This window comes from Sus scrofa, chromosome 13 (genome assembly GCF_054392235.1).
Source record: "Sus scrofa isolate SSC_HxYL_T2T_F1_AM1 chromosome 13, Sscrofa_HxYL_maternal_Yorkshire_Landrace_v2.0, whole genome shotgun sequence".
NCBI lineage: Eukaryota > Metazoa > Chordata > Mammalia > Artiodactyla > Suidae > Sus > Sus scrofa.
In genome coordinates, this window is record NC_139395.1 from 123,317,358 (window position 1) to 123,338,951 (window position 21,594).

Sequence of the window (21,594 nt, forward strand, 5' to 3'; positions counted from 1 at the left end):
TTTTATCCATTTCTCCCTGTTTCCCCCACCTCCCAGCCCTTGGCAACCTCTTTTCTACTCTCTATCTCCGTAAGTTTGACTTTATTTAAAAGATTCTAGGAGTTCCTGGAGTTCCCGTTGTGGCGCAGTGGTTAACGAATCCGACTGGGAACCATGAGGTTGTAGGTTCAGTCCCTGGCCTTGCTCAGTGGGTTAAGGATCCAGCGTTGCCGTGAGCTGTGGGGTAGGTTGCAGACGTGGCTCAGATCCTGCGTTGCTGTGGCTCTGGCATAGGCCGGCGGCTACAGCTCCGATTTGACCCTAGCCTGGGAATCTCCATATGCCACAGGAGCAGCCCTAGAAATGGCAAGAAGCCAAAAAAAAGATTCTAGGAGTTCCCATCGTGGCACAGCGGAAGTGAATCCAACTAGGAACCATGAGGTTGTGGGTTTGATCCCTGGCCTCGCTCAGTGGGTTAAGGATCCAGTGTTGCTGTTACCATGAGCTGTGGTGTAGGTCACAGACGCGGCTTGGATCTGTCATGGCTGTGGCTGTGGCATAGGCTGGGGCCTACTGCTCCAATTAGACCCCTAGCCTGGGAACCTCCATATGCCACGAGTGTGGCCCTAAAAAAAAAAAAAGACAAAAAAAAAAGATTCTACATGTAAATGATATTATGCAGTATGGAGAAAATATTTGCAAATCATATATATCTGATACAAGGTTACTATCCAGAATAGATAAAGAACTCCTACAACTCTACCACAAAAAAGAAAACCCAATTAAAAATCGGGCAATGGACCTGAATAGACATTTCTCCAAAGATAAACAAATGGCCAATAAGCATATGAAAAGATGCTCAACATCACTAATCATTAGAGAAATGCAAATCAAAAACATAATAAGACACTACCTCACAATTGGAGAAACCGATATTATCAACAAAAACAAAAGAGAAATAACAAGTGTTGGCACAGATGTGGAGATATTGGAACCCTTGTGCACTACTGGTAGGAATCTAAAATTGTTCAGCTACTATAGAAACAGTATGGAAGTTCCTCAAAAAAAGTAAAAATGGAATTACCACAAGGTCCAGGAATTCCACTTCTAGGTATATACCCAAAGAATTGAAAGCAGGGTATGGAAGAGATATTTGCAAACCAATTTTTATAGCTGCATTATTCTCAATAGCCAAAGGATAAAGGCAACCCAAATGTCCCTCAGTGGATGAATGAATAAACAAGAGGTGGTATATACATGCAATGGAATTTTAATCAACCTTAAAAGAGGAAAGAAATTCTGGCCCATGCCACACATGGATGAACCATGAGGATGTTATGCTAAATTAAATAAGCCAGACACAAAAGAATAAATACTATATGATTCCACTTATATGAGGCACCCAGGATGGTCAAAATCAGGGAAATGGAAAGTAGAATGGTGACTGCCAGCAGTTGAGGAAGTGGGGAATGGAGAGTTGTTGTTTAATGGGTATATAGACTTCCAGTCTTGCAAGACGAAGAGTTCTGGAAAGTGGTTACACAACACTTGCTACTGAACTAGACACTAAAAATGATTAAGATGGTAGATTTTATGTTATGTGTCTTAAAGCACAATTCAAAAAAAGATATTTCATGCCATGTGGCATTCATAAAAGTGATTCATTATTTAGGCATAATATATTGATATCTGAGATTGCTTTGAAATATGATACTGCTCACATCGAGTAAGAGCACTACGCTCTGGAGGAGTCAGGGAACTAGGCCACTTATTGTTTCATCAACGATCCACCATATGTGGAGCACGGTTATTGCACCTTTTGAGGATTTGATCATATGCTTCTTAGTGCCTTCTAAAAAAACTAGATGTTTTAGGTATGAATGGAATAATATTTATAAAACTACAGAGGCTCTTTACCAAAAAGAAGATTTTAAGTAAAAAATAGAAAAGTATCATCAGTGTTATTACGCAAATTCTGTAAACAGTATTATATTCTTAAAAAGAATCTGTCCATTTATAACTGTTCTGTGCTAGATATGTATTAATGATAGGCCCTTTGTCCCAGCAAGTAATATTTAGTTTCTAGAAACCAATCTTTAAAAGCCTGCTTTGTGCAACTGTTGAAGTCTATCATTACAAGGATTTATTTTTGACACCAGATCCTGGAGCTTTGGCTAGTAGCAGTCCATGGAGGTAATTCTAGCTTAATTTTGCAAGTGTTCTAATGGCAGTAAAAACATATTACCTATGAATCACAGTGACACTCAGCAAAGAGCTCAATGTTTTATAGCGCATAAGAGCATGGTAACTGTAGTTCTCATTTTCCATGGTCATTTTTTTTGTCAGGAATACTTTTATTATTTAAAGAAATGCAAATAATTATCAGGGGATCAAATTCCATTGCAGTGAATACCCACATAACAAAAATGTGTTCAATTCCAGAAGTATTTGTGATATAGCCAAGCAGTCTAGATTCAAATTCCCTGGAGGAATTTGTATCCTGTGATCTTGGTACCAGAGAAAATATCACCATGAATGAAAAAGTGCAATTGTTTTTGTTTGTTTTAATAATTTTTTAAATTAAATTTTATTGGAGTATAGCTGACTTACAGTGTTGTGTTTGCTTAGGTGTACAGCAAAGTGATTCAATTATACATAAACACACATCCATTCCTTTTCAGATTCTTTTCCTAAACAGGTTATTGCACAGTATTAAGTAGATTTCCCTGTGCTATACAGTAGGTCCTTGTTACTTATCTATTTTATATATAGTAGTGTGTATATGTTAATCCCAAACTCCTAATTTATCCCTCCCCACCCCCATGTTTCCTCTTTGGTAACCATAAATTTGGTAACAAAATCTTTGAGTCTGTTTCTCTCTTGTGAATAAGTTCTTTTGTATCATTTTATTAGATTCCACATATTAGTGATCTTATGTATTTGTCTCTCTCTGACTTACTTCACTTAGTATGATAAATTCTAGGTCCATCCATGTTGCTGCAAATAGTATTATTTTGTTCTTGTTTATGGCTGGGTAGTATTCCATTGTGCACATGTACCACATCTTCTTTATCTATTCCTTTGATGATGGACCTTTTGGTTGCTTGCCTATCTAGACTATTGTCAATAATGTTGCAGTGAACATTGGGGTGCATGTATCTTTCAAATTATGGCTTCTTCTGGATATATGCTCGGGAGTGGGATTGCTGGGTCATATGATAATTCTAGTTCTATATTTAGTTTCTTAAAAAACCTCCATACTGTTCTCCATAGTGGTTGCCCCAGCTTACATTCCCACCAACAGTGTAGCAGGGTTGTTCCCTTTTCTCCACACCCTCTCCAGCATCTATTGTTTGTAGACTTTTTGATGATGGCCATTCTGAGTAGTATGAGGTAATATCTCATTATAGTTTTGATTTGCATGTCTGTAATAATCAGTGATGTTGAGCATGTTTTCTTGTACTTTTTGGCTGGCTGGCTTCTTTGAAGAAATATCTGTTTAGATCTTCTGACCATTTTTTAATTGGGTTGATTTTTTTCTTATATAAAGCTATATGAGATGTTTGTATATTTTGGAGATTAATCCCTTGTTGGTTGCTTTGTCTGCAAAGATTTTTTTCCCATTCTGTGGGTTGTCTTTTTGTTTTGTTAATGGTTTCCTTTGTTGTGCAAAAGCTTTTTTTTTCTTTCTTTTTAGGGCTGCACCTGTGGTATATGGAAGTTCTGGGCTAGGAGTCGAATAGGAGCTGCAACTGCTGGCCTACTGCACAGCCACAGCAGTGCCAGATCAGAGCCTCATCTGTGAACTACACCACAGCTCATGGCAGCACCAGAGCATTAACCCACTGAGTGAGGCCAGGGATTGAACCCTCATTCTTATGGATACTTGTTGGGTTCTTAACTTGCTGACATACAGCAGGAACTCCTGAAAAAGCTTTAAGCTAAATTAGGTCCCATTTGCTTATTTTTGTTTTTATTTTCATTACTCTAGGAGGCGGATCTGAGAAGATATTGCTGGCTGTTTAAGTTAGAGCATGCTCTGCCTATGTTCTTCTCTAAGCATTTTTTTTTTTTTTTTTGTCTTTTTGCTATTTCTTTGGGCCGCACCCACGGCATATGGAGGTTCCCAGGCTAGGGGTCGAATCGGAGCTGTAGCCACTGGCCTACGCCAGAGCCACAGCAATGCAGGATCCGAGCCGCGTCTGCAACCTACACCACAGCTCACGGCAACACCTGATCGTTAACCCACTGAGCAAGGGCAGGGACCAAACCTGCAACCTCATGGTTCCTAGTTGGATTTGTTAACCACTGTGCCACGACGGGAACTCCTCTCTAAGCATTTTAAGTATATGGTCTAACATTTAGGTCAAATCTATTTTGAATTTATTTTTGTGTATGGTGTTAGAGAGTGTTCTAATTTCATTCTTTTACATGTATCCATGTAGTTTTCCCATCACCGCTTTTTGAAGAGATTATCTTTTCTCCCCTGTATATTCTTGCCTCCTTTGTAATAGAGTAATTGACCATAGTACATGGGTTTATTTCTAGGCTTTCTATCCTGTTCCACTGATCTGTATTTCTCGTTTTGTGCCAGTACCATACTGTTTGGATGACTGTAGCTTTGAAGTATAGTCTGAGGTCCTGGTGCCTCTTTCCTCCAGCTCTGTTTTTCTTTGTCAAGATTGCTTTGGCTATTTGAGGTTTTTTGTGATCCATAAAAATTTTTTAAAAAGTTACTCTAGTTCTGTGAAAAAATGCCATTCATAACTTAATAGGGATTGCATTGGATCTGTAGATTGCCTTGGGTATTAGAGTCATTTTGACATGTTGAGTCTTCCAATCCAAAAGCATGGTGTAACTTTCCGTTTGTTTGTGTCATCTTCAGTTTCTTCCAACAGTGTCTTACAGTTTTCAGAGTACAGGTCTTTTGCCTCCTTAGGTAAGCTTATTTCTAGGGATTTTATTCTTTTTGATGTGATGGTAAGTGGGATTATTTCCTTAATTACTCTTTCTGATCTTTTGCTGTTAGTATATAAGACTGTAAGAGATTTCTGTGTATTAATTTTGTAGGCTGCAACTTTACCAAATTCATTAATAAGCTCTAATAGTTTTCTGGTAGCATCTTTAGGATTTTCTATGTATAGAATCATGTTATCTGCAAATAGTGACAATTTCCCTTTTTCAATTATAATTTGGATTCCTTTAATTTCTTTTTTATCTCTGATTGCCATGGCTAGACTTCCAAAACTATGTTGAATGAAAGTGGTGAGAGTGGACATCCTTGTTGTGTTCCTTATCTCAGAGGAAATTCTTTCAGCTTTTCACTGCTGAGAATGATGTTATCTGTGGGTTTGTCATATATGGCCTTTATTATGCTGAGGTAAGTTCCCTCTGTACACACTTTCTGAAGAGTTTTTATCATAAATATATATTGAATTTTGTCAAAAGTTTTTTAGCATCTATTGAGATATAAGGTTTTTATTCTTCAGTTTGTTGATTTAGTGTATGACATTGATTGGTTTACATATATTGAAAAATCCTTGCATCCCTGGGATAAATCCCACTTGATCATGGCGTATGATCCTTTTAATGTACTATTTTATTCAGTTTGATAATGCTTTGTTGAGGATTTTTGTATCTATGTACATCAATCATATTGGCCCATAGTTTTCTTTTTTTGTGTTATCTTTGTCTGGTATTGGTATCAGGGTGATGGTGGCTGCATAGAATATTCTTGAGAGTGTTCTTTCCTCTTCAGTTTTTTGGAAAAATTTCGGAAGTATAGGTGTTAACTCTTCTCTAAATGTTTGACAGAATTTGCCTATGAAGCGATCAGGTCTTGAACTTTTGTTTTGGAAGTTTTTTTTTTTTTTCTAATTTTTTTTAAAGGCCACACCTGTGGCATATGGAAGTTCCTGGGCTAGGTGTCGAATCGGAGCTATAGCAGTCAGCCTCTGCCACAGCCATTGCAACACCAGATCTGAGCTGCATCTGTAACCCATACTACAGCTTGCCGCAATGCAGGATACTTAACTCACTGAGCAAGGCCAGGGTTTGACCCCTGAATCCTCACAGAGACTACATTGGGTCCTTAACCTATTGAGCCACAATGGGAACACCATGTTTTTTTGGAAGTTTTTAAATCACATTTTCAATTTCCATACTTGTGACTGGGATATTCATATTTTCTCTTTCTTCCTGGTTCAGTCCTGGAAGTTTAAATCTTTGTAAGAATTTGTCTGTTTCTTCTAGGTTGTCCATTTTATTGGCATATGGTTTCTTGTAGTAGTCCTTCATATTTCTGTGGTATCGGAGTTCCTGTTGTGGCGCAGGGGAAACAAATCCAACTAGGAACCATGAGGTTGTGGGTTCGATCCCTGGCCTCGATCAGTGGGTTAAGGATCCGGTGAGCTGTGGTGTAGTTCACAGATGCAGCTCGGATCTGACATTGCTGTGGCTCTGGCATAAGCTGGTGGCTATAGCTCCGATTAGACCCCTAGCCTGGGAACCTCCATATGCTGTGGGTGTGGCCCTATAAAGACAAAAGACAAAAAATATATATATATTTCTGTGGTGTCAGTTGCAATTTCCCCTATTTAACTTTTAGTATTATTGTCTTATGCCCTCTCCCTTTTTTCTTGATGAGTCTGGCTAGAGGTTTATCAATTTTGTTTAGTTTTCCAAAGAACCCCAGATTTTAGTTTAATTGATCTTTTCTATTATCTTCTTCATCTCTATCTCACTTTTTTCTGCTCTGATCTTTATGATTTCTTTCCTTCTACTAACGTTGGGTTTCATTTGTTCTTTTTTCTCTAGTTACTTCGGGTATAAGATTAGGTTGTTTATTTTGGACTTTTCTTGTTTTCTGAGGTGAGATTGTTTTGCTATAAACTTCCCTCTCAGAACTATTCTTACTGCATCCCATAGGTCATATCTTCATTGTCATTTGTCTCTAGATATTTTTTTAAACTTCCTTTTTTATTTCTTTAGTGACACGTTGGTTGTTTAGTAACACATTATTTAGCCTCCATATGTTTTTTTTTGTGTGTGTGTGTGATTGTTTTCTTACAGCTGATGTTTAGTCTCATAGAGTTGCAGTAAAAAAAAAAATGCTTGATATTAATTCAGTTTTCTTAAATTTACTGAGGCATGATTTGTGGCCCAAGATGTAGTCTGTCCTGGAGAATGTAATCTCTCCTGCAGCAAGTGCAATTGATTTAATGATCCTTTAAAATTAACTTTCCTCTTAAATTAATTATCCTTTTTGAAGATGAAATGTCATTTCTTTTTGTTTCCTAGTCTAATTTTTCCAATTATCTTGTCAATTACTTTTAGTGCTTATTCTTGTGCTATATCAGTAGTAAAGAGGAAGGAACAAGGGACTCATGTAGCAGAAACAAGTATCTTTTTAAGAAAAAAATATGTATAGATTATAAATAAACAAGAACCATATTTAAGCATAAAATCAGCATACAATTCTCACAGTTCTTGGCATTTTATGGCCATTAAAAATTACTGTAGGAGTTCCTGTAGTGCGTTAAGGACTTAACTAGTATCCATGAGGATGCAAGTTCAATCCCTGGCCTTGCTCAGTGGGTTAAGTTTCCAACATTGATGTGAGCTGTGGTGTAGGTCATGGATGAGGCTTGGATCTGGCGTTGCTGTGGCTGTGGTGTAGGCCAGCAGCTGCAGCTCCAATTTGACCCCTAGCCTGGGAACTTCTGTATGCCATGGGTGAGGCTCTAAAAAGAAAGAAAAAAATCACTACAAATGGAAGTCCCCATGTGGCATAGCAGGTTAAGGATCTGGCATTGCTGCAGCTGTGACACAGGCCACAACTGGGACATGGGTTCAGTCCCTGACCTGAGAACTTCCATATGCCATAGGCATGGCCAAAAAGAAAAATAACTACGAATTATATTTTATTTTTCTAGTTGTAAATGTTTAACAATTTTCTTTAAAGCATATGATAATATAAACACATTATTTAAGATATGCTCATTCTTACGGTATGAAAACTTAAAATGTTTTGATTTTCTAAAGCTAGAAGTATAATGTGTTAAGCAGGATTTCTCTAAGTGAAAGTGTAACAGTTATATTTCTATTGTTTTTTCTAAACTGCATATTTTCCACATCACTAAAACTATTTTTTATCAGCTGAAAATCAAGAAAAACAACTTATTTTAATTCACAAGGTTTTGCTTTCTTAGCATTACAAGCAATAATGGATAATGTCTTCTTTGGGGATGTCTTTGAAACTATATAATACATGAATGTGTCACCTGCATTGCTTTGGTAAAAATAATTTTTCTTATACTTTTGGGAACTGATGAAATAAAGTCTCTAAAGACTAAGAAATTCTTTTTTGAGATTCCTATTATTTATTTATTTATTCTTTTTTCTTCTGAGGAATGGTCATATAATTTTAAACTAATCAGTAAGTCATATTTTTTTGAGGAAGGACAGGTATGTGAATTTCAGTGTATGACTTCATAGGAACCCAAAGAATTGAATGATTACAAAGTAAATGATATTTTTCACTACTTTTTCATGTTAATATAGTTTCAGGAATTTTATAAATGAAAAAGATAAATGACGCTACTTTAGAAAAATGAAGATACCTGGTCTTGATTATCACTGCAAAAATATATATTGTTTATCTGTGGATATCAACTGTTTGAAGATGGAAGATTCATCACCTTTTCAAAAGATGTAATTCCAATATATACATTTTTTTTTTCTTTTTGGGTCCTCACCTGCAGCATACGGAGGTTTCCAGGCTAGGGGTCCAATCAGAGCTACAGCTGCTGGCCTATACCACAGCCACAGCAATGCTAGACATGTCTGCGACCTACAGCACAATTCATGGCAAGGCCAGGTTCTTAACCAACTGAGTAGGGCTGGAGATCGAACCTGCATCCTCATGGATACTATTTGGATTCATTACTGCTGAGCCACAATAGGAACTCCCAAATGATATCTTAAAAGTATTTGCCCACACAGGAAATAATTTTGAGTATTATTTTTATTGTAAAGGTTTGTGGCTTTCTAAATCTTAGTAAGATTTTATGTAATAAAATAATAAGTAATCTTATTTTTGAATGAGAATATTAAGGAAAGCAAGGCTTTTGAAAAATTAAGGAAAATGGCAATTAAAACTAGTATCTAAAGAGACAAAAATAAGAGATTGTCTCTCTTATCTTACCATTTCCAAATTGTCATTCACATGTACAACATGTATAAGCAAGAGATGAACCAAAGTTCACTGATTCAATGGAATTGCCATTATAACAATAATATACTTTACAATATGAATATATACACATTGGTGTAAAGTGTGTTTGTTATTTCCAATTCAATTATTTCCAGAAGCAAATACTTTCATTTCTTTAAGGCTTACACCACATACAGTCTTCTGTTAACTGCTAGAAGCATTATAAAATAGCATATAACAACTTGAGAAGAATGTATTTAATGCTATCAAATTTTTAGCAAATGAATTACAATTTCATTAAGCTGTATATTCCAGTTTTTCACAAATTCAGGAGATTTGAATTTTTCATAACTTCCTTGGATTGTGAACTAATCACCATTGACATTCTGAGCAAAGAAAAGGAAGAAGGAATATTTCCTATTCTTTTTTTGAAAATCTTTCATTTACATGAAAAAGTGTCCTTGGAATAAGGAACTTCTATACTTACATTCTGTATCTATACTTACATTCTGTATCTATACTTTCAGGTTTATCTTACAGAAAAAAAACTCTGAACACTGTAGGAGAAAATAATTTCAAGTGCATGGTGGATCAGAAGTGTGTCAGTGTCAAAATAAATAAGATAAAGTAGTTCTAAAGCAATCTTCGTCAGTGTATCCCCACCACACTCAGGGAAGTCATTGATGGTAAGTCAGTAAGAACCTTAGGAATAAACAGAACTTGAAAGCTAACTTTACATTTTTTAAATAGATGAAGGTGACACAAAGATGTGAAACTGTCAAGCTGGCAGCCACTTAGGATGGCTCAGTGGCAGAGTCAGGGAGCTCACTGCCATGGGAACAGAGCAGGTAAGAACTCCCCATCATGGCAAAGGCTGCGGTGGTCTGGCTTTGAGTCCCACACTTCCTATTTTCACCTGCTTAGTTGAGACATTTGTCCTTTTTTTAAATGTTTGTCCTTAAAACTAGACTTTGTGTTGAGAAAATAGATGATCTCTGTTGGTTAGCATATCAAGAGCCAGGACTGGAGGACCTGCTCACTGTTGTACATCAGTAAAATCCCAGAAAATCAAGAAAAAGATGACCTACCCTTTGATTCAGGAGTGCCCAGAGTATTCTAGAGTCCAAGAGATGAGAACTGTGTTAGATGAGGGGAGGGAAAGCTAAGCACTGAAGCACTCTTTTTTTTTTATTTCTTTATTTTTGTTTGTTTGTTTGTTTTGTGTGTGTGTGTGTGTGTGTTTTTTCCCACTGTACAGCAAGGGGGTCAGGTTATCCTTACATGTATACATTACAATTACATTTTTCCCCCCACCCTTTCTTCTGTTGCAACATGAGTATCTAGACAAAGTTCTCAATGCTACTCAGCAGGATCTCCTTGTAAATCTATTCTAAGTTGTGTCTGATAAGCCCAAGCTCCAGATCCCTCCCACTCCCTCCCCCTCCCATCAGGCAGCCACAAGTCTCTTCTCCAAGTCCATGATTTTCTTTTCTGAGGAGATGTTCATTTGTGCTGGATATTAGATTCCAGTTATAAGTGATATCATATGGTATTTGTCTTTGTCTTTCTGGCTCATTTCACTCAGTATGAGATTCTCTAGCTGCATCCATGTTGCTGCAAATGGCATGATGTCATCCTTTTTTATGGCTGAGTAGTATTCCATTGTGTATATATACCACCTCTTCCGAATCCAATCCTCTGTTGATGGACATTTGGGTTGTTTCCATGTCCTGGCTCTTGTGAATAGTGCTGCAATGAACATGCGGGTGCATGTGTCTCTTTTAAGTAGAGTTTTGTCTGGATAGATGCCCAAGAGCGGGATTGCGGGGTCATATGGAAGTTCTATGTATAGATTTCTAAGGTATCTCCAAACTGTTCTCCATAGTGGCTGTACCAGTTTACATTCCCACCAGCAGTGCAGGAGGGTTCCCTTTTCTCCACAGCCCCTCCAGCACTTGTTATTTGTGGATTTATTAATGATGGCCATTCTGACTGGTGTGAGGTAGTATCTCATGGTAGTTTTGATTTGCATTTCTCTTATAATCAGCGATGTTGAGCATTTTTTCATGTGTTTGTTGGCCATCTGTATATCCCGAAGCACTCTTGCTGCATGTCTCGCATGGTTTCCTGGAAGAAAACTTCCCAGCAAGGTGCCCTGGAACAACCTATGGGGGACCAAGAGGCCAGGCAGAGAAAACCTGAGTTAGCTTTCCTGAGTAACCCAGAGTAGTGTGGAAGGAGGTGCCTGCATCCTCTTGGGCCACATAAAAATAGCAAGGACTCTGTCTCCGAAACTTGCTAAGGTTAGTCACTAATTCCATGGCAAAATAACTATGTGGTCAAAGTCTATGGGCAGGATCACCCAGGCCACAGGATTTACACCCAAACCTCAGGGGCTCTGCTGTGCTGGATGCTGTGTCAACAGGTAGCGGCTTTGGGTGAGTAGACCATATGATGGTGTCCACCTGGAAAGCCAGCAGAGCCCCCTACCTGGGGCAGCACCAGGAGAACCAAGGGCAGTATGTGGTTCCTCAGTATTCTCCAAGATCTCTTCCCCCACTGCTCCATCCCAAGGTCACTGCAAGCTATCCACCCACAACTCCCATGTCATCTCAAAGAAGAAGAAAAGGAAAAATCGAAAGGAGACCTTTTGAACTTGGAAGAGACTAATTTACCTGAGAAACACCATCTCTTTGCATTATTGGATATGTTTGAATTTATCAGATTGGGCTCTCTTTTTATCCAGAAAGTAGGACTTTTGAAGGAGATTAGATCAGCTGCAGGAAAATGAAGAGGCTTTTTTTTTTTCTTTGTCCTGAGTGCAGGATGAAAATTTACAGCACTCTTAAATGACTAACAGATAATCCCCAGGGCCTTAGTGGTTTCTTATCCTCACTTGTTCCTCTCTTTCTTCTCACTTGTTCCTCTCTTTCTTCTCTTTCTATGGAGCTTCCTCCAGCTATTCCCCAAATAGCCAGACCTAGCCCTCCATTCCCCTCTCTGTTGGCAGTCATTGCTTTCAGGGAACCCCCTCCTTATTCACAGGCAGTCACCTCCAGCATTGACCAGTCCACATGGAAGCTGGCCAAGGCGCTGGATCAGGGACCTGCAGGCCCCTTTAGAAGCTGTGCTGTGGGGCAGAGGTATCTCAGGGGAGATTCTGGAACAACTGGATCAGGGTTGCTCTTGGGGGCTCAGGGTCATGGCTATTTTCCAATTGGAAGAGGAGGATTTCCGTATTATAACAATCAGCACTGCCAGACTGGTGTGTACCGACTGGATACCAGAAGCTTCTATCTCCTCTCCCACTTCCAATCAGAGCCCCAGACTCTCCAAAAGCTACTGTTTCTCTTACTTTCCCCAAGTGCACCTGTCAGGACTTCCTTCTTCCTTCATCTAGTCTGAGCCCGCCTTCATAGCAGGAGTTGGTATAGAGGAGTAAGAGAAGTACAACTGCAGGTGAGGGTCCGGGGACCTCATCCTAGGCTGAATCAGGAGAAAGTGTGTCATTCAGGAACCCAAATGGTACTCTCATCACATTTCCAGAAAAAAAAGAATTATAAATGGTAGCTCCACAGTGAAATGTATACCGCTGTTACAGTGTTGGATGGGTGCTTATGCCTTGGCCGGGAACCTAACTACACTTTAGGATGTTGCATATATGGAAACCATGTGTTTACAAGTTCCGGCTGAGCAAAGTATAGACAAGTCTTTCAGACACAGCTCTTCTAATTTGAGACTACCAGAGTGATGAAAACCTATATGCATTTATTATTTGTTGGCAGAAACTTCAAAATACACATATAATACAATAAGAAAAAGGGTTTAGTAAAGAAATTTCCTTTAGCAAAAGGAAAATAATACTAGGGAAAAAAGATGAAGCCATAGATAATGTCCAGTTTCAAAAGCATGCTTAAAAGCAGCCACAAATTTGTCCCTGAGATTCCTAGCAGATAAAGCAAAACAAAAACAAAAACAAAAACAAAAAACAAACAAAACCCCTAAACCTCACTAAGTTACATGATTCTTGAGATTTTGTTTTGGGCCAGATTCCTCAGAGAAAAGCCCACTTATTCCTAGTACTGAGGACTGAGAAAAATTTCTCCCATGGATCCTCAACAGAATACTCCACGTAATGTAGCTATCTAACACAACGGCTAAGACTTAGAGGGAACTATCCAGGGACTTTGTCTACACTGTCACCTTCACATCTCAGAAAAACTCTGTGAGGCTCTTCTGAGATAAGGGAACTGGAGTTCCCCTCGTGATACAGTGGAAACGAATCTGATTAGGAACCATGAAGTTTCGGGTTCAATCCCCAGCCTCCCTCAGTGGGTTAAGGATCCGGTGTTGCCATGAACTGTGTTGTAGGTCACAGACATGGCTCAGATCCCGAGTTGCTGAGGCTGTGGTGTAGGCCAGCAGCTACAGCTCTGATTAGACCCCTAGCCTGGGAAACTCCATATGCCAGAGGTGCAGCCCTTAAAAAAAAAAAAAAAAAAAAAGGGAACTGAAGTTTAGAGAAGTTTAATAACCCAGCCATGACATTTAGCTCTTACATGGTGGGCCTGGGACTTGACTAGGTCTGTTAGTCATCACTGCTTCATGAACCATCATCCTAGAGTGAAATCAACACATCCCATGTGGTATTTTTTATAGTGGCTGCAATAGCCAATAATAAAAAATATGTCTTGGGATTTCCCATCGTGGCTCAGTGGAAAAAAATCTGACTATTATCGATGAAGACACAGCTTCAATTCCCAGCCTCGTTCAGTGGGTTGAGGATCCAGCATTGCCGTGAGCTGTGGTGTAGGTTACAGACATGGCTCAGATCTGGCATTGCTGTGGCTGTGATGTAGACCAGTGGCTACAGCTCTGATTTGACCCCTAGCCTGGGAGCCTCCACATGCCAGGGAGTGCAGCACTAAAAAGACAAAAAAAAAAAAAAAAAGTGTCTCAACAAAGCAGAAAATTATCATCACACTAGAAGCCTGGAGCATTACTTGCAACACAACCTAAATTTTTCATACTGAATTTTTCTTTTCTTTTTTTCTTTTTGTCCTATCCATGGCATGTGGAAATTCCCAAGCCAAAGACTGAACCCAAACCACAGCAGTGAGAGTGCAGCATCCTTAACCCACTGAGCCACCAGGGAACTCCTGAATTCTTATTTTGTACTTTCCACTAGTAAAATTATTAGGAATAGTAAAAATGTGGTTGTTCTTTTTCAAGGGGGAAAATATTTCTTTAAGTAAATAGGCAGGTCACATTTTAAAAATTCCTTATTTTCTCTTTTATATAGATCACAGTTCTGGCACAGACTATGAAAGGTTTTTTCACTGTCTATAGGAATAAAGTGGAATTTTCAATACTAGGAACTTCTTCCTTAAATAGACTGCCACTTTTTTTAAATTTTGCAGCTGTGTGGAAAATAACTTCTTTTACTACTTGCAAAAGGAACTTTTCCATTCAAAACCTGTTGGAAATAGGAAATAGTTCTATTTCCGTCAAAGAAAAGGTTATTACTTATTCACGTAATGTTTTACTTTTGTGTCAAATTGAAGAGTGGCATTAACTGAATGCCCACAAAGCATCTTAAAGGCTAAGGAAGGATTAAAGTAAAGGCTAAACTCTGAGACAGGTTTATGTACACTGTAGTGCACTTTCCTGGGGCTTAAGGTCTTTTTGCCTATCCGTAGAGGATATAGAGGGCAACGTTTCTGTCATGAAATAGGACTAATCAACTTAGCTGCGTTCGTATTTAAGGCAAGGTGAATTAATTAAGACAGTCTGAAACAGTTGTTAGGTGTGTTTTTCAGCCTACAGTCAGAGAATCTACTGAAACTGAAAGACAAAGTCTTCGGATGTTTCTTCCAACAATATCAAAACCAAGAGGTCTTCACAGTGGATGTAAGTATATAAGTCTACAAATGGATTAGTCCAAACTGAGGCTCTTTCCTTCATTAAAATGTTTAAACATAAAATTATAAAAGGACAATTTTATCTTAAAAGGAATACATTTCTATGTGGGTCTAATGAAAAGTGAAGACGTAGGGAAATACTCTTGAATTATTATTACATAAATACTGTCGACAGCATTCCTCCCAAAATCGTGGGGCACACTATGAAAATACCACACCATACACTTGGAAAAAATAAATTTTTATAAGGAAATAATTAGATTTATTGATAAATTTTATTGGTTCCACTACTAACAGTATGTTGGCTAATCAATTATTTGGCTGAAGTTACTAAAGCATAAAGACGCTATTCTGCTCTTGCCAGATAAATAAATACTACCTTGATTTGTTTGTTTGTTTTTTTTAAGTAAAAGTGAAAGGAAGTTTAAGATAAAGTCATTTGAAAAATGTATGTAGTTTCTTGTTAAGTGTTAAGTCTTCAGGTAGATTATGTACCTGCCTGATATGTTACTGCTACATTTACTCTCTATTCTTATTTTAATGGCCTCCTAGCACTGCAGATAACTATATGCAAAAAAAAAAAAAAAAAAAAAAAAAAAATGGCATGGTAGATGGACCATGAAAAGTCAGAGTAGAAAATTTGGGACAAGGCATTTTGAGAAGTAATCAGTGATAATCATAGGGGAAAACTCGTATGTTAATATTTCTTAATTCTTTCTTTAAAACAATAACTAAAATATATAAAATTTAGTTCAATAATTTGAGTACTGATAGAATTTCACTTCAGTCTATGCACTAGTTTTTTGCTTCACAATCTTTTAAAGAGAGTGTGAACATAATGTACACAAACTGTAGTAGTCCTTAGGTTTATGTTGATTTCAAGAAGAAAATAAATTATATAATTTCTGCTGAACAATGACAAAGGTTTATTCCTTTTCATTACAGTATTTTTAAAAAGACCTAGAGCTTTGCATTTCAACAAGGCAGGGATGGATCTGATGACAGCGAAGTCCTGGAGTGAAAAGAAGTAAGAGGTGAGGGAAGCATGCGTAAGTCTTTAACAACACCTTCTGGGGTATGTGCTGTGATAGGATGCATTTAGAAAAGTGATGAAATGCATGTCTTCAGGAAAAGCGAAATATATTTTAGGACCACTGCCCGGTGTTTTGGAATTAACTGTTTTTTTTGTCAGTACTGCTGACCACTATAGTGATAACTCATTTTCATTGATACTGTGCTTATTGTTACACTGTGCAAAATTAAGTCTAGCTGCCTTCTAAAGTGAGATATTAGTGGCATAATACAAACCGGTAGAAAAGAAACCTCAAAGTGCTCCCCTGTCCTTGGCAAAGATGAGTGAAAGAAAGGAAGAAAATGAAGAGAACCAGAGTCAAAAGCCCACTGAGGATAGGCTCCAAACAGAGTCAGAGAGAGGACTAGAGAGGCCTCTGCAAAATAAAATGGGAGAAATTGCTTTGGTGTTGTTGGGTTGGCAGTTGAGAGAAGGTAAAAATAAAGGAACAAGAAGCCAGAGCTTGAACTGTCAAAATTGCCCAAAGGAATGTTACGCAATGGAGAAGTCTAATGTTCAATTTTAAGTTGTTTTTGACACACCCTTCTCCATTTGGCCAAGACCTGGGTAAAGTCAGCTACAGACACATGTCACCTTGTGTGAGTGGTTTTATGTGGACATTGAGGGAAGTTGATAGCATTCTGAGCCAGTGTAGAGCAGAGAGAAGGGAACAACTAAGGAAGATGAGCTGTGGGTTAGCCTAGGAGTCCCATAGGAGCATAAACTCAGAACCTGAGCACCCACGGAGATGAAATTACCATGACTGGGCAGAAGCCTTGCTGGAGATGTATGATGGGAGCTGAAGGTGACATCAGCTGCTCAGATTTTAAGGAGCAATATCATTTGTCCTGTTATAAGTGACCATGATGCACACTTGGGTTGAAGATGTTTTAAATGTAACTATTTCTTCTGCTTGGATAATTTTAGAATTCCTGTGTAATCTGAGGAAATATGTGTTTCTGCAATTAGGAACAATCAAGTATTTTATGCCAATTTATTCATCTGGTCTTCTACTTTATTTCAATTAACAAATTATTTTGAATATCAATACAACTGTTTTTATTTTATACAATTAAACATTTTTATAATTATTTTTTGAAATATTTTTATTGGATATAAAAAGATTTCTCACATGTCTAACTATAGCTATGAGAAATTGCCATGATCTCTCTTCTAACAGCTATTTTTTCTGCTAAAATATTTGGTAATGAAATGCTTTGGAGCAGCTCTCTTGACCTCCCTCATTTAAAAAATGATTTCCTGTTTATTATTTTAAAACACTGAAAATATACTTAAGGACATGTGAATTACACTTTAGCATTATCATGCTTTTCAGAACTTACATGAACATTGGCACCTAGAGTAGTGAATATGTGAAGCTACTAAGGATTGTTTTATACCTAACAAAAGACCTCTAAGATTATCTCCCTCTAGTTTTAAGTATTTGTGTTTATTTTTCTCAGAATTGTAGAAACATTTAGTTCTACTGATCCACATTTCCAATGCAAAAACTTATCCAGTAGAGTAATTATTTAAAAATTAATTTATCTTAATATAATCCCAGAATTCATGCATTGTACATGCAACAAATATTTTAAATATAATTGCTCAAATTCAGGGTTGGCCAAACTCACATTGTACTTATTTTCATGAATGGTCATAGTAAAGAAATATGTTGCAATTGGCATCTGGCTGCTGTGCACAAGGCAGGCGAGTATTGTCGGTAGCCGCAGTACTCAGTAAATATCTGCTGATTTGGCAAGGGCTTTAGTTCATGGAGTTCATGTCTTACTACTATTGCCCTAATCAGTTGAGACAGAATTAGCACTAGCTAAATCGCCTGTGTGCTGCCTGGAGAGGTTTGTTGAGGGTAAGAGTCTGAAGACCAAGATTAAGGAGTCTTCATCCTCCTAAAGTGCTGGGCATCCAGGATTAGAGCTCTAGGTCAGAGAAATCCAGCCCGAATGCAAACCTAAGCACCAGAGCATTTGGGATTACCAGACACGCTCTGCACTGGGGACAGATATCCCGGCCTATGGCCGTTTCATCTGCCACAGCAAAGTGACCTTGGTTCATAAATTGTCCACATCTTTCTAAACATGTAGAAGAGTGAAAAAGTGAAAGTTAAGGTTTAAAGACTCATGGATTGGTCTATGACTGAGTAACTCCAAAATGGTGAGTTCGTAGAAACATAGATTTGGAGCTTCAAGTATCTATGTACCTGGCTGGTAAAGTGAAAGATCTGGTCAACCCAACAATATTACCTTGGAAATATCCAACTATATTTGTTTTAAAATATAATTTGGTTTAGGGCAGTGAAACTACTCTGTATGAGACTATAATGGCAGGTGTATGTCATGATACATTTGTCAAATCCAAAGAATGTACAACCCTAAGAGAGAACCAACCCTAAGGTAACCTGTGGACTTTAGGTAATGTTGATGTGTCAAGGCAGGTTCATCACTGTAATACATGTAAGACTCTGGCACAGGATGTGGATAGTGCAGGAGGCTCTGCATGTGTGGGGAAAAGGAATACATGAATTCTCCGTACTGTCTACTCAATTTTGCTGTGAACCTAAAACCTCTCTAAAAAATCAAGTCTATTGACAAATATATAAGCAGAAAATATACATATATAAAATTGGGGGCATACAAAAGATAACAGGCACAATATTTTAAAAGTACATTAGTCCATTCAGGCTGCATAGTCTGTGTGGCTTATAAACAGGGACATTTATTTCTCACAATTCTGGAAACAGGAAAGCCCAAGATCAAGGCACCAGCAGATTCCGTGTCTGGGGAGGACCTGCTTCCTGGTTCATAGATGACTTTCTTTTCACTGTGTCCTCATGTGGCAGAGAGGTTGAGGGAGCTCTCTGGGGTCTCTTTTCTAGGGGTGCTAATTCCACACTAAGTCACCCCCCAAAGACCTCACCTCCAATTACCATCACATTGATGGTTTCGTTTCAACATATGAATTTTATGTTGGGGAGACATTCAGTCTATAGCACCAATGATTTTTTTAAAAGGATACCATCTACTGGAAAATCTGTTGGATACCAATAGATATGATAGCACTTGTATCACATAAGCACTTGCTTGCAAGTGTAAAGATGAAAAGAACTAGGAAAGCCAAGTGGAGCTCAGAACTGTGACAATCAAGTGTGGTAAATGCCAGTGACTCACTCTCTTCTCCAAGGACTGTCATGACATAGGGACATTTCCCTGGACTGGGGAATTACATTTTAGGTAAAATTTTGGTGGGTTGATTAAAAATAACAAATTTATCATACCACAAGTGTAACAAAATTTTATAGATTACATTCAATTCCCCCCTAACATTCAAAAAGAAAGACAGCTAGATCTAAGCACCATGGAATCCAGAACAGATATGGTACCAAGGAGGGCTTTAATGTTAAATTAGATGAGACTTGTCTCTGACACCTCATTTCCTCTATGCCATTGGCCTAATAGCCTTGAGTTCCCCCATTTATTTCACTGAACACATAACTACCAGTGAAAAAACATCCTGTTGTATTGTTGCAGACAATGGACCCTACAGAGCCTCGAAGAAATATGCCTATGCCTGGTGAACCTGGTAGTCCAGAAGAAAGGCATTTGTGGCGATTATCTAGTGGAATGACATTAGAAGGTAACCACATGGCCTCAACAGCACCAGACATTCTGGCTGCTACTCCATATCCCCTTTCTGAGTTCATCTGTAACCACAGAGGTCATTTCCCATCCCAAAGATCTGTATCTCTCTGCTTCACTCTGAAGGCTTTCTCCTGCACCATAGCAGCTTGTTGGATTGAGCTCAGGCATGACCCAGGTGCAAGGGAGAATTGTGTCCTCCACCAGTGGCTGACAGAAATCAATGGGTAAATGGCCAGCTTTTTGTCTTTCACTGGGACAATTATGAGGTGTGTACCACAAGGTTTGTTAGATAGTCTCCAGCAGGGTTACGCATAGTCGTAACTCATAATTAACTCACCCCTTATTGGCTCTTCCCTTCTTGGGAAAAAAAAAAAAAACTTACCGACTTGCTCACATGGGCTTCCTGGGATCACCTCCCAAAAAAATTACCTGCATTCAAGTGCTTATCTCAGGCTCGCCTTGGGGGAATCCCAAAGTCAGACAGTCTCAACAACTTTTGGTGACTAATCTCCATGGCATTTCCCTATGGTGACATGTGTGAGGTAGGGGGTGGTCAGCCTCTAGGCAATGCTTATTCTGGAGGGATTCTGCACTGCTCCCTTTCTTCCTTCTCCTCCCTCCAGATTTGTCTCAGGTATCACGTAAAATGCAAGATGAGCACAATATGTTATAGCTTCAGATTCCATCTCATTCATAGGTAAGTTCAAATTGCTGTCAGAGACCATCGGTTCATGACACAAAGGTCAGTAATGTTTCAAAGGAAAACGCCAAGTTGTATTACCATATTGTCACATTGCTCTGTTGTATAATGGACTAGGGGAAAGAAGGTGGCCATGCACCAAATCTCAGATGAGGAGGACCTGAGGTTTCAAACCACAGAACAGTGTCCTTGCTGCAAGACCAGAGCTGACATACACCCAGCCAGAGCTCTTTGTTGGCTTTCTCACCATGGTTGGCAGGCATCTGGCAGATATTTTTATCCTGATCCTGGCTGGTCACCACTCTGAGGCCAACTATCAGAGAGGAAATTTTACTGGGCTCACAGAAATACAGTGAAAATGAATCCACACAAAGAACTTCAAATATATACATATATATAATTGGATGGTGAAAAACAATGTTAGGTGACTTCTGGGCTGAAATTTCCAATTTGATCAATAGGTTTAGGTCTGAAAAAGAAGCTATAGAAGTGATTGCTTATTTAAATAGCATTATATTTTTAGTTTTTGAGCCACTTGAATGGATTATTTTAAAAATTAAGTGAAATACACACACAAGAAAAAAGAAGAAAAGAAAGACCACTAGTTCAAAGAAAAAAAAAAAAAAACACTGCCTTCCTAATTTTCTTTTTTTTTAAACATGGTTGAAGGCATCTCAATTTTTTTAAACAATTGAAGGTGAAGAAACTAAAGTGACCTGTTTGACTAGCCTCATTTAATATTTAAATTATTCAAAGGACATTAATAATTAACAAGAAAACAAGGTAAAATTTTATCCCTTTTACAATGAGCCATTTTACTGATCCCTAGGTTCTAAAGATAAAGTTATGAATGCTGTGTTTATGTATGTTCGGATATAACTTTCTCACTTGTTCTAGTTAGATACAGTCTCATGTAGTCAGCCTGTATCCACTTTAATTAGATATATTTTTAACCATTAAGAAGATTTTCCCCTTCTTTCTGCTTTAATCTTATCAATTAAATAGGAATATTTTTCCAAAGATTGAATGTATGGGAGCATACATGCATT

The 21,594-nt window shown here is 38.1% G+C and overlaps 1 protein-coding gene across 8 annotated transcripts in view; it reads left to right on the forward strand.

The window, feature by feature from the left end:
* SAMD7 (sterile alpha motif domain containing 7) overlaps positions 1-21,594 on the forward strand; it is an 85,046-nt gene that overhangs the window by 38,867 nt on the left and 24,585 nt on the right. For 3 of the 8 annotated variants that reach the window (XR_014824301.1, XM_084990252.1, XM_084990250.1), the window contains 4 exons: positions 9,721-9,879; positions 15,013-15,103; positions 16,060-16,148; positions 19,735-19,840. Coding sequence is in view for 3 of the 8 variants with exons in the window: in XM_084990252.1 (XP_084846378.1) it covers positions 19,738-19,840 (103 nt within the window). In the remaining 5 variants the exon portion in view is untranslated. Of the gene's footprint in view, positions 1-9,720; positions 9,880-9,943; positions 10,042-14,999; positions 15,104-16,059; positions 16,149-19,734; positions 19,841-19,968; positions 20,070-20,468; positions 20,543-21,594 lie in introns of all 8 variants that reach the window. The other 5 variants (XR_014824303.1, XR_014824302.1, XM_084990253.1 and 2 more) reach the window with 5 other exon arrangements.